The sequence below is a fragment of the Mytilus californianus genome, unplaced genomic scaffold, assembly GCF_021869535.1.
Source record: "Mytilus californianus isolate M0D057914Y unplaced genomic scaffold, xbMytCali1.0.p SCAF_8, whole genome shotgun sequence".
NCBI lineage: Eukaryota > Metazoa > Mollusca > Bivalvia > Mytilida > Mytilidae > Mytilus > Mytilus californianus.
In genome coordinates, this window is record NW_026262734.1 from 98131620 (window position 1) to 98155837 (window position 24218).

At 34.9% G+C, this 24218-nt stretch overlaps 1 protein-coding gene across 1 annotated transcript in view; it reads left to right on the forward strand.

Annotated features, from left to right (window-relative positions):
* The first annotated feature begins 4412 nt into the window (after positions 1-4412).
* LOC127710968 (potassium voltage-gated channel protein Shaw-like) overlaps positions 4413-24218 on the forward strand; it is a 41450-nt gene continuing 21644 nt past the window's right edge. Inside the window, exon 1 of the mRNA XM_052216912.1 lies at positions 4413-4713. Within this exon, the coding sequence (XP_052072872.1) occupies positions 4681-4713 (33 nt within the window). The 5' untranslated portion in view covers positions 4413-4680. The remainder of the gene's footprint in view (positions 4714-24218) is intronic.

Sequence of the window (24218 nt, forward strand, 5' to 3'; positions counted from 1 at the left end):
AACCTCATCTCCAGATCACCCACCTGCTTGGAGAAGCTGATGTACTTCTCGTCGGTATTGGGGATGCAGTTGATCTTACCCTCGGTGTGGCCAAGCTCCTTGACAAAGATGTGGGCGTCGTATCCGCTCAAATTATGGAAGAGGATGGGGACGTGCTTCGGAAGCTGGAAATCCAGATTGCACTGGTTGTGTGCTGCGCCGCGATATTTCCCGGTGAGATGGTCGTGGTCCCGGACCTTATCCTCTCCCAATTCGTCTCCGCAAATGTAGCAGTGCGTGCTTTCTGCGAAGCTCACCTTATCGTCGTCAGTCAGCTCCATGGGCTTATTCTCCTTGTATAGCTTGGCGATGGCCTGCACTTCTTCCTCCACGCACTGCACGAATTTCTTTGCCGCATCCTCCCCGCAGTAGACGACCGGATCCTTGTAGTCTCCGTGAGCATATTTCACGTGATAGCAGAAGCCTGAAGGTCGCTGAAGCTGGTAGGCATTCGTGTAGGAGTGGGATGGATCCGGCTGGCAGGTGTCGAGCTTCTCTGTGAAGCACTCGAAATCCGCGTAGATCGCGAAGGGGACTCTCATCATCTTTTTGATACTATGGAAGGCTATGGTGGTCCCCTCTTCCGGCATCTCGATCCTGACTGCATCTTTCTTGCTGCAATATTCCATATGCTCGTCCAAGATATTCTGCCTGGAGAAGTGGGAAAGGCATCTGCGACAGAAGAAAAGCTCATGACCGTGCTCAGAGATTTGAGAGCTCAAGAGTCGTGAGAGGCTCTTGATCCAGCAGTAATGCTGCTTACCTTCGCGAGTCAAGAAGAGGAGATCTACGTGGGTGGGGCCCGTATTCTTAGATATCCTGAGGGGGTAAATCTGAAGATCCTCTTCCTCATCCTCACCCTTCTTTACGCCGTTGAAGCCATAGACGTTGACGTTGATTGTGGGATTCTGCCTCTCAAATTTATCGATCGCCCTGAGCGAGACTGGGAAGTCGATGCCTTCGAATTTTAGCTCTTCTTCCCATTTCTTGTACTGCGATACGCGGTTGGTGGATTTTTGGTCGACTTCCTCATGGTGAAGGGCTGCCAGCACTGCCCACTGGAGGCAGCGATCATCCTCATTTTTCACATTGACGATCGCCTTCTTTTTCACGAGAGCCGATGGGGTTGATATGAAGGAGCCCCCCTTGAGTGGCTTGAATTGGTTGAGGTGGATTTCTAGCTTCTCGACGCTGCTGAAAGTCCACCCGCTCCCTTCCCGCATGTACTTTGCCATATTTTCCTTGACCTTCTCCATCATGAAGGCAATCTCCAATTCGAGGTCGTCAGATTCCGTGATCATTGTCGTGCGTGATCTGAAGGTAGGGGTGATGTAGGTATTTTCTCCGGTCGTGAGGTTGGTCTTCACCAGCTCTGCTAGAAGCACTAAGTGCACCTTCAATCCCTTCTTTTGAACGAGTACATTCGAGATGGCGCTGGTGATGGTGCTCCGACTTACCTTCAGAAAAGTGGTCATATCGTGCGGCTTCGCGGGTTCGATGACGACCGTGCCAAATACGCCATTCAGAGCTTCCCGCCTATCGATGACCTTGATCTCATCCTCGACTGGAGCGTTTTTGATGTCCTCTTCCACCAGCTGGATCAGATCGTCTCTCTTGAGTTGAGAGTACTTGGTGAGGCCACGATTCTTTGCTAGCGCTTTGAGCTGCTTCTTGCTGAAGACTTCCTGGCGGGCAAATTTATGGGTGGTTTTCTCCTCGATGAGCTTCACCAAGGCCTCCTTGTTCTTCCTACTGACCCCCCTCAGACCCTCATCTTTAGCTATTTGACGGAGGGTCTTCATGGTCTCTTTTACCACCATCTTACCCTCGACTGGGATGGTCTCCTCCTCCTCCTGCTGGCGTGGTTGCTTGCTATGTCTCCAGCAGAGACCATCCTTCCCAGGCTTGCTCTTGCAGAACTGACCCTTCTTCCTCTTGAGCGGAACATTGCAAGTGGTCTTTTGCTCCCCTGGTTGATGATGCTCAAATCGCAACTTGGTGGATTGTGAACCGCATTTTTGACACTGCTCGGTATGCTCATCCATCTGCACTATGTTTGGAGCATTGCAGCACTGCTGCTGCCTTTGGGGGGTTGGGGTGCTATCCTCCAAATCTTCTTCATTCTCCAGAAAGAAATCCATCATATTTCTTTCGGATGTCATATCTTTATTTATTTTAATCTGTGACATCCTTCCCTTTAAGGTATCCTTATCCCCACTATCCTCTGGAGCGACTTTTCTACCATCGAATACATATGCCATTCTTGTATTTACCCTATGCTCAATAGGGATGCCGTCCGTTTGCATTTGGCCGTCGGGGCTGGGGGTCCTATGCAGGATTTCCCCTTGAAAATGTGATTGCGGCAGAATCGGCCTTTTCATACTACTAATAAGCACAATTATGTTATATAATAAATAAATTATAACAATATCATTTGTAAGCAACATTAAAGTTTTAACAAGAAAATTATATATAACAGCTAAGAACATACTATACAGTATGAACTCAATGCATGTTTATGACAAAAATACTTTAAGGATGTTCGCTACTCTGTTTCAAAATAACAAGCTTTTAAAAAGTCTGTTAAAAATTGGTAGTATATAAACAAAGAAACTAAAAAAGCAGGAAAAAATGAAGGGTCAGTGTGCTTGTTTTCGAGATACAAGCCATTGAAAATTTGGCGGGAAATGATTCTCTCTAGATTTTTCATATATTTAACATTGGCACCTTTTTTCTTTCAAAAACTATGAAAATATAACAAGGATTTTATAAGATTTTCAAATATGGCTTTGAAAATTATATGGTATAATTAATATTATGAAAAGAAAAGTATGGGTAAGCGGGCAAAATTTTTAATGGTATTACATGGATAAAACCAGAGGATTCCGAATATCTGGCAAAAATTCAGAAACAGGAGTAGCGATCATCCTTAATATGCGAGTTCTCAGTTTCCATCTTTCATGCAAAAACACATCAAATTGTAAATAACTTTTTTATTTGAACTTGTAGTAATGCATACAGATTGTTAATATTTGGCCATGTTTAATAATATCTTAAAACGTATTATTTACTTTATACTGTCTGTCTGCTGGACAATCCATGATAAAATGATATTCATTCTCTAAGAATCGCATAGTGCAACATTTACAAATTATACCTAATTCCCTTCGTTGATCGATGTATCGACCAGTCACCATATTTAATTTCAATACACTAAATAAATCTTAATAAAGACTAGATTTTAACATTGATTCTGTCAATATAAAGTGTTCCATCTTAAAATTTGATTTTGTTATGTTATACGATAATTGTATCTTTCGCCTCTTTTTATAAATCAAAATGTCAGAACTTTTATCAAACACTTCTTGCTCATGTCATAAATAACTAAATCAAATTTGAAGTTGAAAAAGAAAATCACGAATATCTGTGACCTATTTTCTTTACAGTTGTTGCAGTCAGCAAGTATAAGTTGAGTACGGGTCTGCATGGTTTTGCTAGAACAAACTTCCTTATACATGTATACATTTTTGACACTGAAGAAACTAAAGATAATTTTAGCATAAGGCCAACGTGGAGTATATATCTCCCAGTTGACACGATATTCTAGGGCTTGTATTTCCTATCATGATTTCCTTCATAGAGGGTTGCTGCTCACAAGGAAGCTATTCAATCAAGAGTTCAAATTGGTGAAGTTGAAATCATCCCTTCGTAAATTTTACAGACGACATCACGGGTTGGTTGACCGTTATGGAATATCCGTTTCGCAGATGACAACGGATATGTTACAACTGTCGTACATTTAACAACAATTCTGTCCCTTTTTCCCCGAATGTGACCTGCCGAATTAGACTTATCACCGGGTCTGTACTAACATGAGCAACACAACCGGTGCCACATGTGGAGTAGGATCTGTTACCCTTCCGGAGCACCTGCGATTACCCCCAGGCTTTGGTGGGTTCGTGTTTCTCAGTCTTTAGTTTTCTATGTTGTGTTTTGTGTACTGTTGTTTGTCTGTTGGTCTTTTTCTTTTTTGGCCATGGCGTTGTCAGTTAATTTTCGACTTATGAGTTTGAGTATCCCTTCGGTATCCCTTCGGTATTTTTCACCTCTCTTTTATCGAGTCTATAATTTGGCACTCAGGAAACTAAACATAATTTTACCATAAGGCCAACGTGTTTGTCGAGTCTATACTTTGGCACTCAGGAAACTAAAAATAATTTTACCATAAGGCCAACGTGTTTGTCGAGTCTTCACACATGGCATTTAAACTACATCACTTGCCAAATGTATTGGCAGTCACCCCATCACTTTACATAACGACGAAAAACTATTTCGTAACATTAATGTGAATTGTTTGGATATACGTGCGGTAACTCACTTAGTGCTTAATTCTATTAATTATTTCATAATATCACCAGGATGCATTGCGATTGTACCCTTGGTCTTATTGCATAAATTAGACATCCAAATGTCGTTTGATTCTGGACACGTTTTTAACACATTGAAAAAATGTCGTCAGTGTGCACATATATAATAACGGTTAGTTTGAATGATTTCAATGATGTTTTCTGAAAATATTCATAGTAATGGATTAGTTCATGTTTCCGAATTTTAAGGATTTCCCCCGAAATTGTTCTCAATATGTTATTGGTACCGGAAACAGTCGTAGAGATGGTAAGTCTTGATCGTCCTTGAGTTTGAATTTTGCATTCTGGATTTTTGCTGAAGAGACTATTTTGCGGTTCATACATTAAGCTTGCATTGCTTGTGCAGTTTCTCATTGAAAGTTCAAACCGCTTCATTTCTTCTACTTCTGCTATATTAACTTATTTTGTTGCCACCGATTAAAAAAATATTCATACTGACTTGCTAGGCCAAATAATTATGACGTCTTGCAAGGCTATTTTAATTTTTTTGGACTAACTGACTTGCATGATCTTAATAAGTACTTTATTCAATACCATTTGAGTTAAATAAATAATGTGTTTTAAGCTTTGTGATGCTGGTAAAAAGAAGCTCGAAATTTTCGTGCAATCGCGGTTATATTACGACATTGAAGCAGAATTTTCTTATTTACTTTAACCACTATATGACCACGTGACCACATATTTTATATTCCAATTATTTGGTCAAGTGATGTACTATTTTTTTCTGAATCAATTAATGTATTTAACATTCAGCTTCATCAGTATAACATGTATTTATGATACGCATGTTTCAAATTCAAATTACTTTTTATGCGTAGATGTTTTTTTCCATGTCCTATTTGTTATAACTTTTACAGTTTTACTATTCTAAAGTATGCCAATACCGACATTGCTCTATGTCTCAGACGTTATTAAACAAGCAAATTAGTTGTTTACTTAAACAAGTATAACAAATGTTACATAATTTTAGATATTGGTATTTCCAACATTAGTGTCAATTAGTTTACGTCTTCACGGTACATTACGATAATTATGTTTATTGTATCTCATTTTTAAACTCTTGTGACTCTCAATTGCTTTTTTATGTTTTTGAAGGAAATCAGAAAATCTAACGACAGATATTTGACAATGAGAGTGTCACGTGAAAGGACCGACTATTTCTTGTTTTTCGCAATATATCTTTGTAATTATATGAATCAAAAGGATTGGCAGGGGTATACATTACATGGTCACCTGTGCTAGTTACTCCCGTTTGGCAGTAGAACCGTGATCAAAAGGGTGCCCATTTGGCCGTATATGATTTATGAAAACACAACCCAGTGAGAGCGAAATTTTGGGGCCAGTGTGTCAATCCGACGCCTCTTTGAGGGTCCAGTAGGTTGCCAGTTTCAAAGCAACATATATCGTCTCTATCTAACATCCCTCTGCATTTAGTTGCAGTTTATATCCCCAACCCTTCTCCCAAATCGACCCACTTTGGAGATCCTACCCATTGAATTTAGTGTTAATTTGTTTTCGTCCTGAATATACATAACACAAATCTATCAATCACTGGCGATTCTACGGAAGCCGGTTAGTGTCAGGATGTAGTTTCGTTAAAACGGCATAAAAATAAAACCACACCCTGACACAAACCGACTTCCGTACGTTTCGGATTTAGCTTTTGTAGACATGTTTTCGTTTGATCAAAATTAATAGCAATCAATGTAAATAAGAAGATGTGGTATGAGTGCCAATGAGACAACTCTCCATCCAAGTCACAATGTATAAATAAGAAGATGTGGTATGAGAGCCAATGAGACAACTCTCCATCCAAGTCACAATGTGTAAATAAGAAGATGTGGTATGAATGCCAATGAGACAACTCTCCATCCAAGTCACAATGTATAAATAAGAAGATGTGGTATGAGTGCCAATGAGACAACTCTCCATCCAAGTCACAATGTGTAAATAAGAAGATGTGGTATGAGTGCCAATGAGACAACTCTCCATCCAAGTCACAATGTGTAAATAAGAAGATGTGGTATGAGTGCCAATGACACAACTCTCCAACCAAGTCACAATGTATAAATAAGAAGATGTGGTATGAGTGCCAATGAGACAACTCTCCATCCAAGTCACAATGTATAAATAAGAAGATGTGGTATGAGTGCCAATGAGACAACTCTCCATCCAAGTCACAATGTATAAATAAGAAGATGTGGTATGAGTGCCAATGAGACAACTCTCCATCCAAGTCACAATGTATAAATAAGAAGATGTGGTATGAGTGCCAATGAGACAACTCTCCATCCAAGTCACAATGTATAAATAAGAAGATGTGGTATGAGTGCCAATGAGACAACTCTCCATCCAAGTCACAATGTATAAATAAGAAGATGTGGTATGAGTGCCAATGAGACAACTCTCCATCCAAGTCACAATGTATAAATAAGAAGATGTAGTATGAGTGCCAATGAGACAACTCTCCATCCAAGCCACAATGTATAAATAAGAAGATGTGGTATGAGTGCCAATGAGACAACTCTCCATCCAAGTCACAATGTATAAATAAGAAGATGTGGTATGAGTGCCAATGAGACAACTCTCCATCCAAGTCACAATGTATGAATAAGAAGATGGGGTATGAGTGCCAATGAGACAACTCTCCATCCAAGTCACAATGTATAAATAAGATGATGTGGTATGAGTGCCAATGAGACAACTCTCCATCCAAGTCACAATGTGTAAAAAGTAAACAATTATAGGTCTATGTACGGCTTTCAACATGGAGCCTTGGCTCACACCGAACATCAAGCTATAAAGGGCCCCAAAATGACTAGTGTAAAATAATTCAAACAGGAATACCAACGGTCCAATCTATATAAAAAAACTAGAAACGAGAAATACTTATGAACCACATCAACACTGTTGACAACCACTGAACAACAGGCTCCTGACTTAAGACAGGTGAATAAAAATGTAACAACATTTACACAGCTGTGTCTGTAATAATCTTTGAATTGCCAAGTCCGTCATTAATTATTATGTCCTTTAGTTATCTGTTGGTTATATGTGTCGTTCGGTTGCTGTCTTGTTGCATGCTGATGTTTAGGGGGGGGGGGAGAGTACAGGGTTAGAAATAATCAAGCAATTGATCTCATAAGGAAGCTCGTATAGGCAAATATGTAATTATTAAAATAAAAACAGATTTACTAAATTAAAATAAGGAAATTATCGGGCATGCAGTTTGAACTAAATCAAAACATGGCATGGGGTGTAATGCATTTATTATCCATACCCTGTTTAAAATTAGGATTATGTGAAATAGTCGATATGATATTATAATATAGTGTAAATGTAAACAAATGTTTAATAGAATACTTCAAAGGAAATTAAACAAAATGAAGGCCGTCTATTGGCTTTCTTGTCATATGACATTTACCTCGCACTTTCCTGTATTTCTATAGAGGCCTAGTTTACGTTACATTCATTTATAAAATAAATTCGCATTTTTGAATGAAGGTTATTTGATTTTCTAACTAAAGAAAACAATACAAAATCCCCAACAATATTTATATAAATTGTTTTTGTGATGGTAGATGTTTGATATTTTCTGTTTTAATTTATTTGCATCTACTTAGACTCGGAACGATAGAGTTAAGACACCTTACGAGACGCTAGTTGAAGACTGTATGTTGATCTCAAGATGTCATTTGGTTATTTGTGTCGTTATGGGTGTCTTCTGGCTTTTCCTACATTTTCGTTAAGTTGCTGTCCTGTTGACGTATACACCATTGTGTCCTTTTATTATTCATCAATACGAATATTAAATAGGAACATTTCATAGAAATAATCATGAAAAAAATATTTCAAAACTTGAATAAAAAACCTCGATGTTTTTGATGTTCGCTATTTGCGGACCATTCATCAAGGCCGTTAGGTAGCGTTTGCTGCTCACTTCTTGATGTGTCAGTGCTTTTGTTATTTTGGCAACTAAATACACTATATCTTATTTTGACCTTTCTAATTGTTGACTTCTATTACCCAATTACTGTCAACAACAAGACATCCAGATCACTATTTTTGATACAAAATAACACCGCGTGATATTAATACAGATAGCTAGAAATTTAGATGTCAAATGCGACGGGGGATATGTTGTAGAGCTAACTAAATGCATACCACAAATACAAAAAAATAACAAATTATTATAATTAATTAGTACTAAACTGTTACCGTCGTTAAATGTTAGCGATATGACTGTAACATGCAGTTGGCACTAATGTTCTTGTCACCATAGCGACGGATTGCTTAAATTTCAATTAATGGAAACAAGTTTATATACATGTTGAAATAAAACTGCTTATAATCAATATAGATAGTAATATGCAGTTTGATTTACGATGCAGAACTTTGTTTTGTTTATATAATGATAGCATAGTTACATGTATGTGTGTGTATCTCTGCTTTTAAAGATACTGTTGCTGTCTCATTTAGGAATATCCAACACCTCCTTTATTGTCACCCGTGGAAACGCGGATCGAGTGACGTAGTAATACCGGGTGTGTGTGCATCCGCACGATCAAGCTTGTAGGAAGTCTTACTACTACTAAATTTTCGTCGGATTTAATGAAATTATTTTAAAGATTTATTTCAGCAATGACTTTGATGAGTTTGAAAATAAGCCGATTTACTATTTTGTACTGGAGTTTTATTGTCTTGGAGGTGTAAATTACATGTAAAATTGTATTGTCAGCGCTCTCTCGCCTACAATTCGAATTTTTTATGAAAACATGGAAAAAGTGAAAATAAAATTTGGATATGCACGAGGTTTTTATGATTTGACTTTCAGATCATGTTTAAGGTTGCAGGATTCTTTGAGTTGACTCTTAATTCCTATTCAAAGTTGAAGAACCTCTTATTTTACTGTTAGTTCCTATTCAAAGTTGAAGGAACCTCTGATTTTCCTCTTAGTCCCTATTCAAAGTAGAAATAACCTCTTATTTTACTCTTAGTTCCTATTCATAGTTGAAGGAACCTCTAATTAGACTCTTATTTCGTATTTAAGGTTTCAGGATAATCCAGTTTTACTCTTATTCCATATGCAAAGTTGCAAGATGTTATTTAACTCTTATTTCCTATTCGAGAATACAAGATTCATTGATTTAAATCTGTCATTGTTTAAGCTTAAAGGATTAATTTATTCGACTCTCAGTTCCGATTCCAGATTATACGATTTTCTGGTTTTATCCTCAGTAGGATATCTGATTTTACTCCCCTATATTCCAATCAAGGTCGCAGGATAGCTTTATTGACTCTTACTTTCTACCCATGGTAGCAAACTTCTCTGATTTCTCTCGTAGTTCTTATTTAAGGTTTCTGTAACTCTAATTTAGCTGTACGTTCCTGTTTAAGGTTGGAGGATTTTCTTGTTTGACTTGGTTGGAGGATTTTCTTGTTTGACTGGTTTGGGGGATTTTCTTGTTTGACTTGGTTGAAGTTTCATGTTTGTCTGGGTTGGAGGATTTTCTTGTTTGACTTGGTTGGAGGATTTTCTTGTTTGTAGTTTCTTGTTTGACCTGGTTGGAGGATTTTCTTGTTTGACTTGGTTGAAAGATTATTTCATTTATCTTTTATATTTTTTAGTTTAGTTCTAGATTGCAGGATTTATCGATCCCCCTTTTTTCTCCTGCCCAACAACCTTTATCTTTTATTGATAAAAATGTCGTAAACAATAATAAGATTTTGTCGAATTGTTAATGTATAAGTATGATAAAAAAAGCAGTTCTAAACAATCCAACAGTGAGAAAATACGTATAATAGTTTGTCAAAACGTGTGTCTCAGTGCATACTCGAAGATGCAAAGAAAATAAAGAAACTTCAGAAAAATCTGTACGATGTTACGTATACGATAACATCATTTAGGAATATAAGAAATGAGAAAATATTCTGGAATAATTAATCACATTTTTTTGGGCAATTTTATGTATCAATCACTAAAATACAACATCATTAGTAAGACGATAAGCACTCATTATAATTGGCATATTTTGTTAATTTTAATTTTTATTAAAAGCAAACAAAATGCCAGAAATGTCTGTGAGCATCTTGTATTAATTAACAATTAACCAACTATATTGCACAAACTAAGAATAACAACATGGCATGTAGAAATTTATTATGATCGTTCCTCAAAAACTTCAGAACACATAGCATCAATATAACAATCAAGCGGAGATCATTTCAAACTGTACAGAGTATATCGTCGATGAATGATAGTTAAAAGTCATAATCAACACGAATACTTAACAAAGGTCTGTAGGGACTACCCACACATATTCTTTCTAAGAAAACATTTTGCTGTGCGATTTTCTCTAAAAAGAAGAAATGTAAAAGTCTGAATATCTTCGAAAGTTATTTTCCTCCAGCTATATACTGCCACCGCCGTACTAAGTACAATTTTGATTTCCTTTTGGCTTGCAGTGCTCTCCAATTCCTGTTTAATTTGGCCTTTCATTTTATTTTTTTATTCAAGTGCCAATGGCGAGTCTTATGTAAACGAAACGCGCGTCTAACGTTACAAAATATAAGCCTGAGTTCTTACATAATGACTAATGCATCTCATATTTGCTCTTCCGAGTAAACTGGTCCGACATTCCATCTAAAGCTTCGCACCGTCAGTGTACCGATAAGTGAACACAACAGGGGTCCACTTTATCTTCCGAGTCAAACAAGTTTACACACTAACAAGTGACTTTGCTTTTATCTAATAGCGGGAATATATATTTGTGAGCTCTGATCACAGTTTTTCTAGTTTAGGTTAAACTTTAACCTCTGATAGTTTTCTTTTAACCAGTCTTTTAAAAAGAATGCATGATGTCAGAATATGTGACAAAATACTTTCTATTTTTAAAAAATGCCTGTATTTACAATTGATCAAACATGAACGTATTATGTGCTGATGCTGCAAGCTGTTTTATTATATTTCAACATTTGTAATTAAAATTTCAATGATTGGTATCATCAACTGCGAGTATCCATGTCTTGTCAATACCAGGTGGAGTTCTTGGTTATCATGATATGGAACGCTTACTGTTAAAATGCAATGCATTCTGTATAAACGTCAACATTAATCAATGTTTATTTTGTAAACAATAAAAATCTGTAAAGATGTTTCATAATTGATACAGAAATCATCAACAAAATCTGCAAACGATGAAAGAAAATATAAAGATAATATTCAAATTCAAAATTTTAAGTATGAATAAAAGGATATGGGAGGTATAAATTACTAGTAATCAAAGCAACCCAACACCAAACACACTCAAAAGTCATATATAGGTCAATGTACGGTCGTCAACTTATGACCGACAACAAACCATGTAGATATCTATTTCGTGTCTTCCTAAAGCTCCGATTAAACTTAACAATCTGCCAACAAAATCAATTCCCAAAATGTCAGCAACACATTTAGATTTGACAAAAGACAATCACGACGTTCCTGACTTGGGACATGCATATGAATTAATTAAAACAACATCGTAATCGTAGTTTGTTAGATCTTAACCCTAATCGACTGTCTCAAACTCAAAATTGTTAGATTTGCTCTAAATGGTTCAATTGTTTTTCACCTATGATTATAAGTATGAAAAGAACGTATGCGGTTCAAATTGAAAAACAATATTTGTGGTTTTACATTAATTAGATATGACATATGAGCGCAAATCTTAATTTCGTGGAGAAATGTTGAAACGACTCTCTTAGCGGGGAATTTCCAAATTTGGTATTAATTTACTATCTCATAATGCACCAGTCGTACAATCTTTCATGTTCTTGTTCTGGAAAGTAAAGGAAGATAAAAGCAAACTTTTATGTATTTTAAATGTTTCAGTTTTTGAAGGTTCTTCATTTCGCGTAAGGAGAGATCAACGTTCTCTGCACGCAAAAGGACCCTTGCAACAAATCGTGGGGTCTGTATGTGGCTTGTTGCAAAGCAGCAAACGTTTAAGACAGTATCCAACATGCACTCATTTTTCAGCGGCGTTTAAATTTCCCGCCCTTCATCCCGATGGACCTACCTGGCAGAACCTTCAAGTTGTATTAATTACAAATGTTTTGAATTGATCTGTTTTTGAATATGCATGAAGTATTGAATATGCATGAAGTATTTGCCAATGGGTATTAAATAAACAAATATCAATTATTCAATCATAGATTAATCGCTAGAAACAGGAAGCTGACTAACTTACTTTGCCGTGTGAATATTATTATTCCTGGTGTAACAACTAATAAGTGTTAAATATTAACTTTTCATAACATGAACATGACAAAAGATGATTAAATATTAAAAACATAGCACATGATAATTAAATTATTTCGATAAATGAATTGTTATGTTTGATTATAAAGGGAATTAATAAATGGTATTATTGCAATATAACAAACGGCTAAAGGTTTCATCAAACAATAAGACGTAAAATATTAGTATATCGGACATCAATATAAAAACCTTAAGTAGACACTTGAGCTTGTATATGAATACACTCTTAAGTGAAATAAAAATGCTAAAAAAACCATCATGCACAAAAACATAAGGATATCTATATTATTCCTTATTCGAAACTGAAAACACGAGGGATAGACTAAAGTCAAAATTGTACATTCTTTAGTTAAATATATATTTTAATTCATTTGAAAACAACCGAAGATTTTCTTAAGATTAATCATATTCTTGTTCTTGTGTCGATATTTCTTTAAAATTTCTTACCCGTCTCGCCTCCAGAGTAGCACGGATCATTTTATAGATTATGCATATCTGTTACCGCCAGAGAAAACTGTTTCTTGTGGTTTTGGCGGAGAAATGGACCGAACTATTTTTATAGCTTCTTTATTTCCTAAATTACTGACCATTTATGTTGTGAATGTTATTATGGCTTATCATTTAAACGGCTATACTTGTCTACATGTACATGTAAGTATATACTTATATATTAGTGTTTAACTCTTAACACACACGTTTGAACTTTTACAGTTAATCAAAGTTCTAACTAGCTTTTCTGCTATTTTGAAAATGGGAGACAATTTCTAAAATTTGTACAGATAAAATTATCATAATTTTAAGTTGAATAATTTTCTTTCAATTTGTCGCCCAATCGGTTGGTGACATGGACAGGAACGATTCTTTTGTATACAAGAAATCTCCAAACAAGGTGGCCTATAATTGCTTACTATCACTTCGTTTGTTGATGGTGGATAGTTGGCTCATTGGCAACCATACCATATCTCCTCATTTCTATATGAATATAATTAAACTCACCAAATGTTCAACTACCAGCTTATATTTTCCTAACAGTTGTAACATAGTTTTTCGTAAGATATTGACTTCGGAATTATTAACGCTCATTGTCTGCTCAGATTGTATGTTGAGGTGACAGTAAACGCATATTTTAAAAATATAGAAAAGATTTTTTGTTTTATACTCAGAAAATATATTGCCTTGAAGATGATACAACGTTCATCCACAAAGAAATGTGTGACAAGCCACGAAGCATAGACAAAAAACTAATACGAAATTTAACAAAAAAAAGGAAAAATGGTGGATTAAACCTGGTTTTATAGCTAGCTAAACCTCTCACTTGTATGACAGTCATATAGAATTCCTGCCAATGAGACAACTATTCACCACAGCTCAAATGAAGTGGACGGTAAGCAATTATAGGCAACCGTACGACTTCAACAATGTGAAAACCCATACCGTATAGTCAGCTTTCGTTGGTTTAATTTCAAGTTAACTTGGAGTTAAACATACAGCAATAATAATTATTACTTTACTTTATATTTTGATCTTTTTCTTGTACTTGACATAGATGGGCGTTCAGATTTAAACTTACATAGTTACTATAATTTACTAAATTACCTTTTCCTTTTATAGTATCTATTATTGAGTAGTTGTATGATTATATATATCCGTCTGATCTAAGATCTGATTTTGTTAATTTCTTGTTCATAATATTAAGTAATGTGCACGAGTTTAATATTAGGGAGCTACCATTTGATTTTTGTGGGGGGAGGGGGAGGGGTGTGGTGTGGGGGGGTGGGGGGTGCTAGGATGAAATTTGAAAAAAATAGGCAGGACAGGAGTTTTGAGTAAAAAAAAAGGCAGGATGACCCACTTGCAAAAAAAAAGTCAGGATGACAATTTAGGTAAAAAAGAGTCAGGATAAACTTTAAAAAAAAAGGCAGGACCGAATAGAGGGAAAAATAAAAAGGCAGGACAGGAGTTTTGAGTAAAAAAAAAAGGCAGGATGACCATCTTGCAAAAAAAAAAGTCAGGATGACAATTTAGGTAAAAAAAAGTCAGGACCGAATAGAGGGAAAAATAAAAAGGCAGGACAGAGATTACAACTAAAAAAAAATGCAGGACAAAATTTTTCATCCTAGCCCCCCCCCCCCCCCCCCCATAATAAAAATCAAATGGTAGCTCCCTTATATGACGCGTGGGGCATGCATATCAGGCAATTAATTTTTACCCTGTCGACGCACATTGTAACGCTCTTTTTTGAAGTTTTAACTGTTCCCAGTCATATGTGTGTTTAGTTATTTCCAATTTGTAATGTTAGAAGCGACTTAGACCCCGTTCACACTAGCATTTTTTGAATCGATCTAAATAAAACCAGTTAGCGTTCACATTATCTTTAATCCTAACGATCTCTATCGGTCTAATCTGAACCACTGCGTTCGCACTACAAGTAAAAATGCAACCGATCTGACCTAATTACCAGTGCAAGTGTAAACACTGTGTGTAAATAGAAATATTTAATTAAATTATTGTGTTGATATACACGCTTTCAACAAACTAATCGATGAAGTTATTGTTTCACTTGAATTACAAGTTCAAATGTTGATACTGTTGCTCGTATAAGTTCGTATAGTTTTCGTTAATTTTCAACCCTTTTATGTTGGTCCTTCATTATGTAATGAATTACACGTGTAATGCTGGCGCCATACATGCGCACATATTATTTTCGATTCAATCGTACTAGTTTAGATCGATCTCTGCGTTCACATTTAAAGTTAGATCGATTCCCTTTAGACCGATTCAAACTAAACTAACTCTTTTGGTGTTTTAGTTTAGACGGATTCAAGATCGATTCAAAGCGTTCACATTGGGCTTAAATCGATCTAAAGTGAGCCGATCTATTTTAAATCGATCTAAATGTCCAAGTGTGAACAGGGTCTTAGGTAATCAACTTTACATTTAAGGATTAATGACTGGTCTTAAAATTGTTTGACAAAAACTATTCATCGATGTTGAAATCGTTTCCTGCATTATAAAAAATAAAAACATAAAATAAAAAACTGATCAGTTTGTAAAAAATCAACACGCAGTGATTTTATCTAGAGATCTTCAAAAATGTCTTAATTTTTTGCCAATTCATTTTTTTTTCTTAAATCAAATGTATGCTAAATCTAAATTAACTAAAGTCTATCTTTCTAAATCGATTGTACATGCACAGTCAAATTGCATTGGCCATACATGTATATTCATTTACAACAAAAATGTACACCAAGATGTAAATAAATGAAATTGAATACCCTGAATGTATCATGCTTTTAAAAAATCATATGGTCAAATCGCTGAAAGAACACCTCCTAAATGATGGAAAACTATCATTCTGCATTGACAATAATATCTTGATGTAAATTAGATACACCCAATCGTGCTAAAGCCCTGATATGTGTATCTAATTCTTGTGGTAGTCAATGATTGTATATCGCCTTGCTTGTGACGTTGATAATGTGTTTCAGCAAAGACTCGCGTTCTACCTGTTTCTTAGGCTGGTACCCGGCCGTTATTGAAAATTTTGACAAGAAAAAAATTATACGTCCTGCAGATATCTATACATTTTTCTCTCTAATCCCACACTTAAATATCTCAAGATTCTGAAACGGCGAATTAGAATATTATATGAAAAAACATGATAGCTGACAGAATAAAAGAGCTTGTTCGAGGCGAAGTTGAGTTTGACAATGTTTATCATGGGGTAACAATCTTCTCTGTCATCCTCTCCGTAATGTGTTATCTAATATTTTAAACTTATGTTCTGTTGTTTTTTTGTCAAACTAGTTCACTGGTATCTGTATTTTTTAAAAATAGAAAACAAAGTATATGTCCAACTTTTACATAGCATTAGCTATGTATACAACATAGTAAAACGTAATGAATACAATAGAAATTTATTAAATGAAATCTAAATATAATTAATACAAAATTAATTAAAGGATTGAAATATAAATTAAATTAATCAAATATACATTTTTTTCAAGCGGGATGTATAAAGACACAACAGCGTTCGTTTAGATCTATAAAGAGGTTAAACTCCTAACTATCCTACTGTCTGTCGATACATTTATTTTTGGCATTGCACTAGTCATGTCTTCTTTGACTGTCCATGACGTTAAAATACTAAATCCCTGGGATGTGTTTTAGTTGATTTTAGTCTCTGATGCATGATTTTTTATTATTAATTGTTTTGGCTTTTAACTAGCTGTCAGTAACTGCGAGTACTCTCAAATCGTACTTTCTTGTTTATTTGACCTGTTGATACTAATTGTATTGCTTTTTTGTTATTTAATGTTATTCAGGGTTATATCTGGTCTATATACCAGCTTTGATAAGTGTTTGGTATAACTATAAATTTTCACTTCGTACTATGAACATCAAAATTATTTCCTTTCTCTTTTGGTACTGTACACGTATACCTAACAACAAAATTATTTTCATTTACCTGTGTTTAAATTTATTACAAATGGCTGATATTTTTGTTCGAGCATATTGTTTTTCTTTAATTGTTTAACATTTCTTACCGATATAACATGTTACTTTTATTATTCTACCCTTAGTTTATTTATTTTGTATTTACATTGTGTCATAGGTCAAATTTATTTGTTCAGTGTATGTTCAATGGTGTTAATATGTCCTTTGATTGAGTTAAGCTATTTCAGTTGATATTTTATAGTGTGTCTTTCTATGTTGTGATGTTACACTATTGTTTCAGAAAAAAGGTGAAGGTTTGGTACCATTAAAACGTTTAAACCCGCTGCATTTGTTTGCACCTGTCCTAAGTCAGGAATCTGATGTTCAGTAGTTGTCGTTTGTTGATGTGGTTCATAAGTGTTTCTCGTTTCTCGTTTTTTATATAGATTAGACCGTTGGTTTTCCCGTTTGAATGGTTTTACACTAGTAATTTTTTGGGGCCCTTATAGCTTACTGTTCGGTGTGAGCCAAGGCTCCGTGTTGAAGACCGTACTGAGACCTATAATGGTTTACTTTTTTAAATTTTGACTTGGATGGAGAGTTGTCTCATTGGCACTCATACCACATCTTCTTATATCTATTTATACATGAAATGCAGTTATGTACTAATTATAAGCAGCCCCGCGCAAGTATAATGTGTGATGTGAAATCTTCATGACATCTGGGTCTAGACAGTTATATTATATTATAAAATATACATTTATAGTTGAAATACAAGTATGTACTAATTTATTAACAACCCCGCGCCAGTGGAAGCTCTAATGATTCCGATGTTAAATCTTCATGACATCTGGGTCTAGGCAGTTATATTATATTATAAAATATACATTTATACTGTTGAAATACAAGTATCTATTAAATGATATGAGCAAATTAGCCCTAATACGGATAAATCTGTATTGATCCTGTTATAGATTCTCGATCATCTGTATTGGCCCTCGACTCTTCGAGCCTCTGGTCCAATACAGCTAACCTCGAATCTATAACAGGGCCAATACAGAAACAGCCCGTTAATAACACTATAGTACTAATTACAAATGTATAAACAACCCCGCGGAAGTAGAAGTTTTGAAGATTCCGATGTTAAAGCTTCATGACATCTGGGTCTAGACAGTTATATTGTATTATAAGAAAGTCTTGTACTATAGCATCAAGATGATCGAAAACAAACCGTAGTACAATTGGTAAATATTGAGTTAATAACAATTACGCCACAATTAATGTACCAGTAATTCATAGCAATAATCACATGTATATAATAAACTTATTTACTTGATTATAAAATTATTGTTTATCATATAATTATATCATTATTCTTAAACTGACAAACGTTTTTGTTTTTGTTTTTCTCTATTCTGTTTAAATAGTTGTTTTCCCAGAATAAGCAAATTTTATAATCCATGATAGTTTCAGTATGGATGAACAGGTATAGATGTTTTTATATAATATTTTAGTTTTGAATAGATGATTTTTTTTTATTAGTTGTTATTGGCTTTGAACTAGTTGTCAGTAACTGCGAATACTCTCAGATCTGTACTTTGTGTCTTTTTTGTTTTAGGGATGTATAAATACCCTGCCATATAAAAATAAGAAGATGTGGTATAATTGCCAATGAGACAACTCTCCACAAGAGACCAAATGACACAGAAATTAACAACTATAGGTCACTGTACGGTCTTCAACAATGGGCAAAACCCATACCCATGTCCGGTCTGTGTTTTTGTTAGATGTTTTTCTGCTTTGTATCGATCTGATGAGTTAAGCCCTTTCCAACTGATTTTTTTAGTTTGTTCTTATTTGTTTTTCGTAAATTGTTTTGTTATAAATTAGGCCGTTAATTTTCTCAATTGAATTGTTTCATATTATTCATGTCAGGGCATTTTATAGCCGGCTATACGTTATGGGTTTTTCTCATTGTAGAAGGCCGTACGATTGCCTATAACTGCTTACATCTCCTTACTTTTATATAGTTCTTTGTAAATACATGTTTTATTTATATCAGAATTAAAGAATTCCATTTATACCGGAATTAGCAACTTTTCTCAAACTTAAAAATTATTTAAACTTATTTTTTTCTTGTTTTTATTGGGGTGTTGAAGGGATTGGATGGTAAGGAAAAGGTGTATTTTAAAATATAAATTGGGTGACTGGGTATGTTTATATTGATTGGGATGCGCTATGTATTTACTTTTTTGACGCGCGCAGAGTTTCCTAAGTACTGGATACATGTATATATTGTAACCGGAGAGCATGAATTTCATTACAAAATTGCTTGTCTCCACCGGGACTCGAACCCGGGACCTCTGTGTTACAAGGCAGCGCGTATACCGACTGAGCTAAAGAAGTACTTCCTTAACTCAACCGCTTACGGCTGACTAAGTATCTACCACATTTACTAAGGGAAGCAATCCCGTCACAATATATATAATCATAGATGGCAGTTAATAATAGTTAAAATACTAAAGCTAAAATGAGATTTCCAAGGCAAACATAATTTCGTAGTGATAAATGAATAGGGTGTAGGTCTGTGTGTTCCCCCCTTTTTTTGTTAAATGTATTTTTGTTTTACGTTTTCTGTTTTGTTTTGAGGGTCTTTGGTTGTTTTTGTAATAGCAGTTTTAATTGTGGTTGTATTACCCATGATTCTCTACAAATCGCTTCTTGTGCTATCGACAGGAATTTTTGGGGGTAACAGTTGCGCTGAAGCTTTGGATTTGATATGATTTTTAATATCAGTTTTTTTTTACTTTTTGGCCTCTTTCGACGTCTTCTTTCTTTTATGTGGAGGACCCAGTACGTGGCGACTGGTGCGTTCGACACTAATCTTAAATGACTAGGACTGTCAGTTTTTTCCTGCCGAAGGTCGTTTGTTCTGTCCAGGCACTCTGGCTCTGCCTCCATCCGATGAATGAACACTGATGACCACGATAGTAATAAAAGTTGCGTTAAAATATCAATAATCAATCAATTAATTAATTTTATTTCCAGTCTTTTGACATATGTCTTATGAACAATGTAGGTATGTTAAAACAATTATGACGCCATTACGATGATTGAACTAATTAACATAAAAAACCCGTTCCCTTATATAAATGATAAATCCATGATTAATACCATCTATTACAACACACACATGTCTGTAGAAAGAAGGGCAATGTATCTGAATTTTGGAGATAAGTTCTTGAGGTTCAGTACGAACGTAAATTTAGTAAATAAATATTCCATGGTGAAGGGAGACAAGGAAAGACAACATGAATATAAAAAGGTACAGTTTAAAAAAAAAATGAATTGAAGGTATAATTAATGCAAGTTCAACCAAAATATGGTTCCTCGAAGAAAAATTAAATGATTACTTTAAGTTCATGATAATTCAACAGTATAGCAGAAATTCGAAATAAAACACAAGTAAATAAATACAGCGGTGTGCGCAATCCGTTGCCTCAGGAATTGAAAATCGAAGTTGTAAAGACCAATATCGGCTGATACAAATATTGAATATTACTAAGGTACAATATGTAATGGATAAATAATTATACGAGCCTCCAATGTTTGCCGAAACGTTTTCGTCAAATGTATAACAATGATAAAGATGTAAATATGTAAAAGTAATCGGAAAAGTTTGCTAGTTTTACTTTGAAATGTTTTCAAGTGTCACCGAATTCAATTTCCGTAAACATTGAGCATTATGTGTGTATCATTATCATAAAACGTTATAAAATAAGATTTCATGTCACTATAAGTCATAACTTTATGCCTATTTCAACGTTTTTTGCTTTTTTTTTTGTCGAGCCAACGACATTTATGTCTCGGAAGCGAGACATAACAATCATATGTATACATCGGTGGTCTCGATGTAGCGTTTTTGTCTCGAGTGCGGGAGGTCGTAGATACAAACCGCGATCGGGTCAATTGGTATTTGCTGCTCTCCGTTTAGAACTTGGCATTTAGGAGTAAGAGCAAAGGCTGGTGTGCTCGGAATCTGAATATTTTGTCCGGGTAGGGTGAAATGTGCCAGATTTTTTATTTTATAAAACGTTACCATAGTAGCCTTGGACTTTAATTTATTTGTGCATATGTTGTGAAATCTATTGTAAACAATTTACCGTAACAATTGTATGCTATATTAAAGTTGTAGTTCTAAAACTTTTTGACAGATTCTGTCTAGACATTAACATGACTAAGTAAGATACAACAGATACGAATAATTTGCATAATCGATGCATCTGTTTGTCGTTAATAAGTACGGTTGCATTCTTCTTATATCAAAGACAGATCTTAGGACAAGATTTAGGATATTAATCTTAGGACATGATTTAAAATTATCTTAGGACAGGATTTAGGATAATCTTAGGACAGGATTTAGGATAATCTTAGGACAGGATTTAAGATAATCTTAGGACTGTCCTACAACAAGTTTGAGCCTGCACATCGAATTGCTATTAGGATTATCTTACCTACGAGGACCGAAACGCTACCCTAAGTGTGGTGTAGAAGTATCTTGATTTTAAAAAAAATGCGGAATTATATATTCAGATAAAAATGTATTACAATAAACCAATCGATAATAATAATAATAATAATAATAATAATAATAATAATAATAATAATAATATGAGTGACAACTTGTATTTACATAAATCAATTGTATTTGAATATCAAAGCATAAAAGTTTTAAATTGGATGGTTAAATAAAATTTGTTGACACTAACAAGGATTTGTCTCACTATTCAAATCCTTGACACAGAGAATATGAAAAAGTTTTTCACATATTAACTCGGAACTTTTGAGTGAAATCAATGTCATGTTTGATATATTTATGTCTTTGATGAGTTTTTACAACCCGTTAAAGACAGAATTATTAGACCACCCACATCTTTGCATTATAAAATATTCATGACCATTTCGAATAGGACATTGGTAATTTTATATCCCAATAAAGCAAAATATAACGACCATATAACATCGTTTATTCGATTATTACCTGCGATGCCAAAGTTGATAGCAGCTTAAGTAACTGCTCGGCTGCGTTAGTACGTCCGAAACACATTGGGAAGGAATTTTACGATAAAGTTTTCTTAGTTACCATCAAAGGGAATGAATTTAATATTTGCTCTGATGCTCTGATGCTTATTGATGTTGAGTTGTAGCGAGTAAGCAATTTTAACATCCGCCGTGTAGCCATTTCCTGTTTGCCGATAGTTTGACATTTTACAACACTCGTTGTTCGAAAAAAATGTTCGTCAAAGTTTTATTAGCTTCTATAAAAGGGAATGGTTTAAAATTTGGTCTGTACCTTGATAATGTTGAGTTGTAACGACTTAGCAATTTTTACATCCACCGTCCATTTACTTCCTGTTTGCCGATAATTTGAAATTAAACATGATCCCGATTGTACAAGGGATATTTCGTTAAACTTTGCAAGGCTCTTATTGAAGGAAATGATTTTATATTTGGTCTGCAGGTTGATAATGTTCAGTTGTAGCGTCTATAATAACTATGGTTTTGAAATGCGAGATTTCATAGTGTGAAAAGCTCGGGGCCACTTCAATACTTACAAATGTAATTGGTAGCCGGGGGTACCGCTGGGGTTCTGTTACCCCATCCTTTTCATATAATTTAGATTTAAAAAATGTATTCCTTTTCATATATTGCGAATGTAAAAATGTAACCTTTTCCCATATAAATATATCATCTTTACTTGGAGCTCAGATCTGAGGCTCAGATTCCTTATGTAATGTTTACTTACGGCGAGACTCAAGTTCGGCTGTGAAAAAAAAATACAGGGCTTTTCATGTACAACAAGTAATGTGAACTTTATTGACCTCATCATATATTTCTGATAGTTTTCCCCACCTATCCACATATGTTTTAGCTTGAAAATGTGATCTATTCCAGCGGCACGTCCTATCACCTTGTATGTAAGAAGTAACCCCCCTCTCCCCTACTCGAGGTTAAAAGGGACCGATCAACAAGAAGTGGGTAGTTCGTTGAAGAGTGGTAAATATGGTATAATGTATAAAGTAAGATGCGGGAAATTTAGAGTGTTGCTGAAAAAAGAGTCATCGGTATGGGCGAACAAATCGCCTTGTATCAAGTCAAAACCAGGTTCAACCCACCATTTTTTTCTTAAAATGTCCAATACCAAGTCAGGAAAAGGGCCATTGTTATATTATAGTTCGTTTCTGTGTGTGTTACATTTTAATGTTGTGTTTTTGTTGTGTCGTTGTTCTCCTCTTATATTTGATGCGTTTCCCTCAGTTTTAGTTTGTAACCCGGATTTGTTTTTATCTCTATCGATTTATGAGTTTCGAACAGCGGTATACTACTGTTGCCTTTATTACGCACCTTACAATGAGTTATTTGGAGGGTTATTTTACTCCAAGCATGGCACACTCACAACATGTCTTCGAATTTCACGTCCGATCGATCGGACGTCTCTTTCAACACAGATCTAACTGCCAGACGAGAGCAGACCAGATGACCTTATCAATCTATAATCTGTTAACTTTAAGGTGTGTATCGATATAATTTGCCTATACATTATGGACTCTTTTGGGTCAATTATGGTAAAAACTTGACGTCAGTGAATATATTTTTATTGAATTTAAATTATCTTTCTCAAACAGTTAACATATGTAGATATGATGGATCTATATACACTAATATACTTCTTAAAAGATCGTTAATGACTAAAAATAGCACATTCATTTAAAAAGAAACAAATACATCGTGATGTTAATTTCCTCCCCGGAGACCTCTGGTACATCTTATATGATATATTCATTTCTCTCATGGTAATATACATAGACACCAAATCATTTTCTTCTCATTTTGCTTCACCTTAAAATTTTGAACAAAACAAGTAAGATTAGACAATGTCTTGAATGTTTTTTTTTCCATTTGTTTTGCGTCACGTTGAATTTAAAAACTTAAAACAACACATACATTAAGGG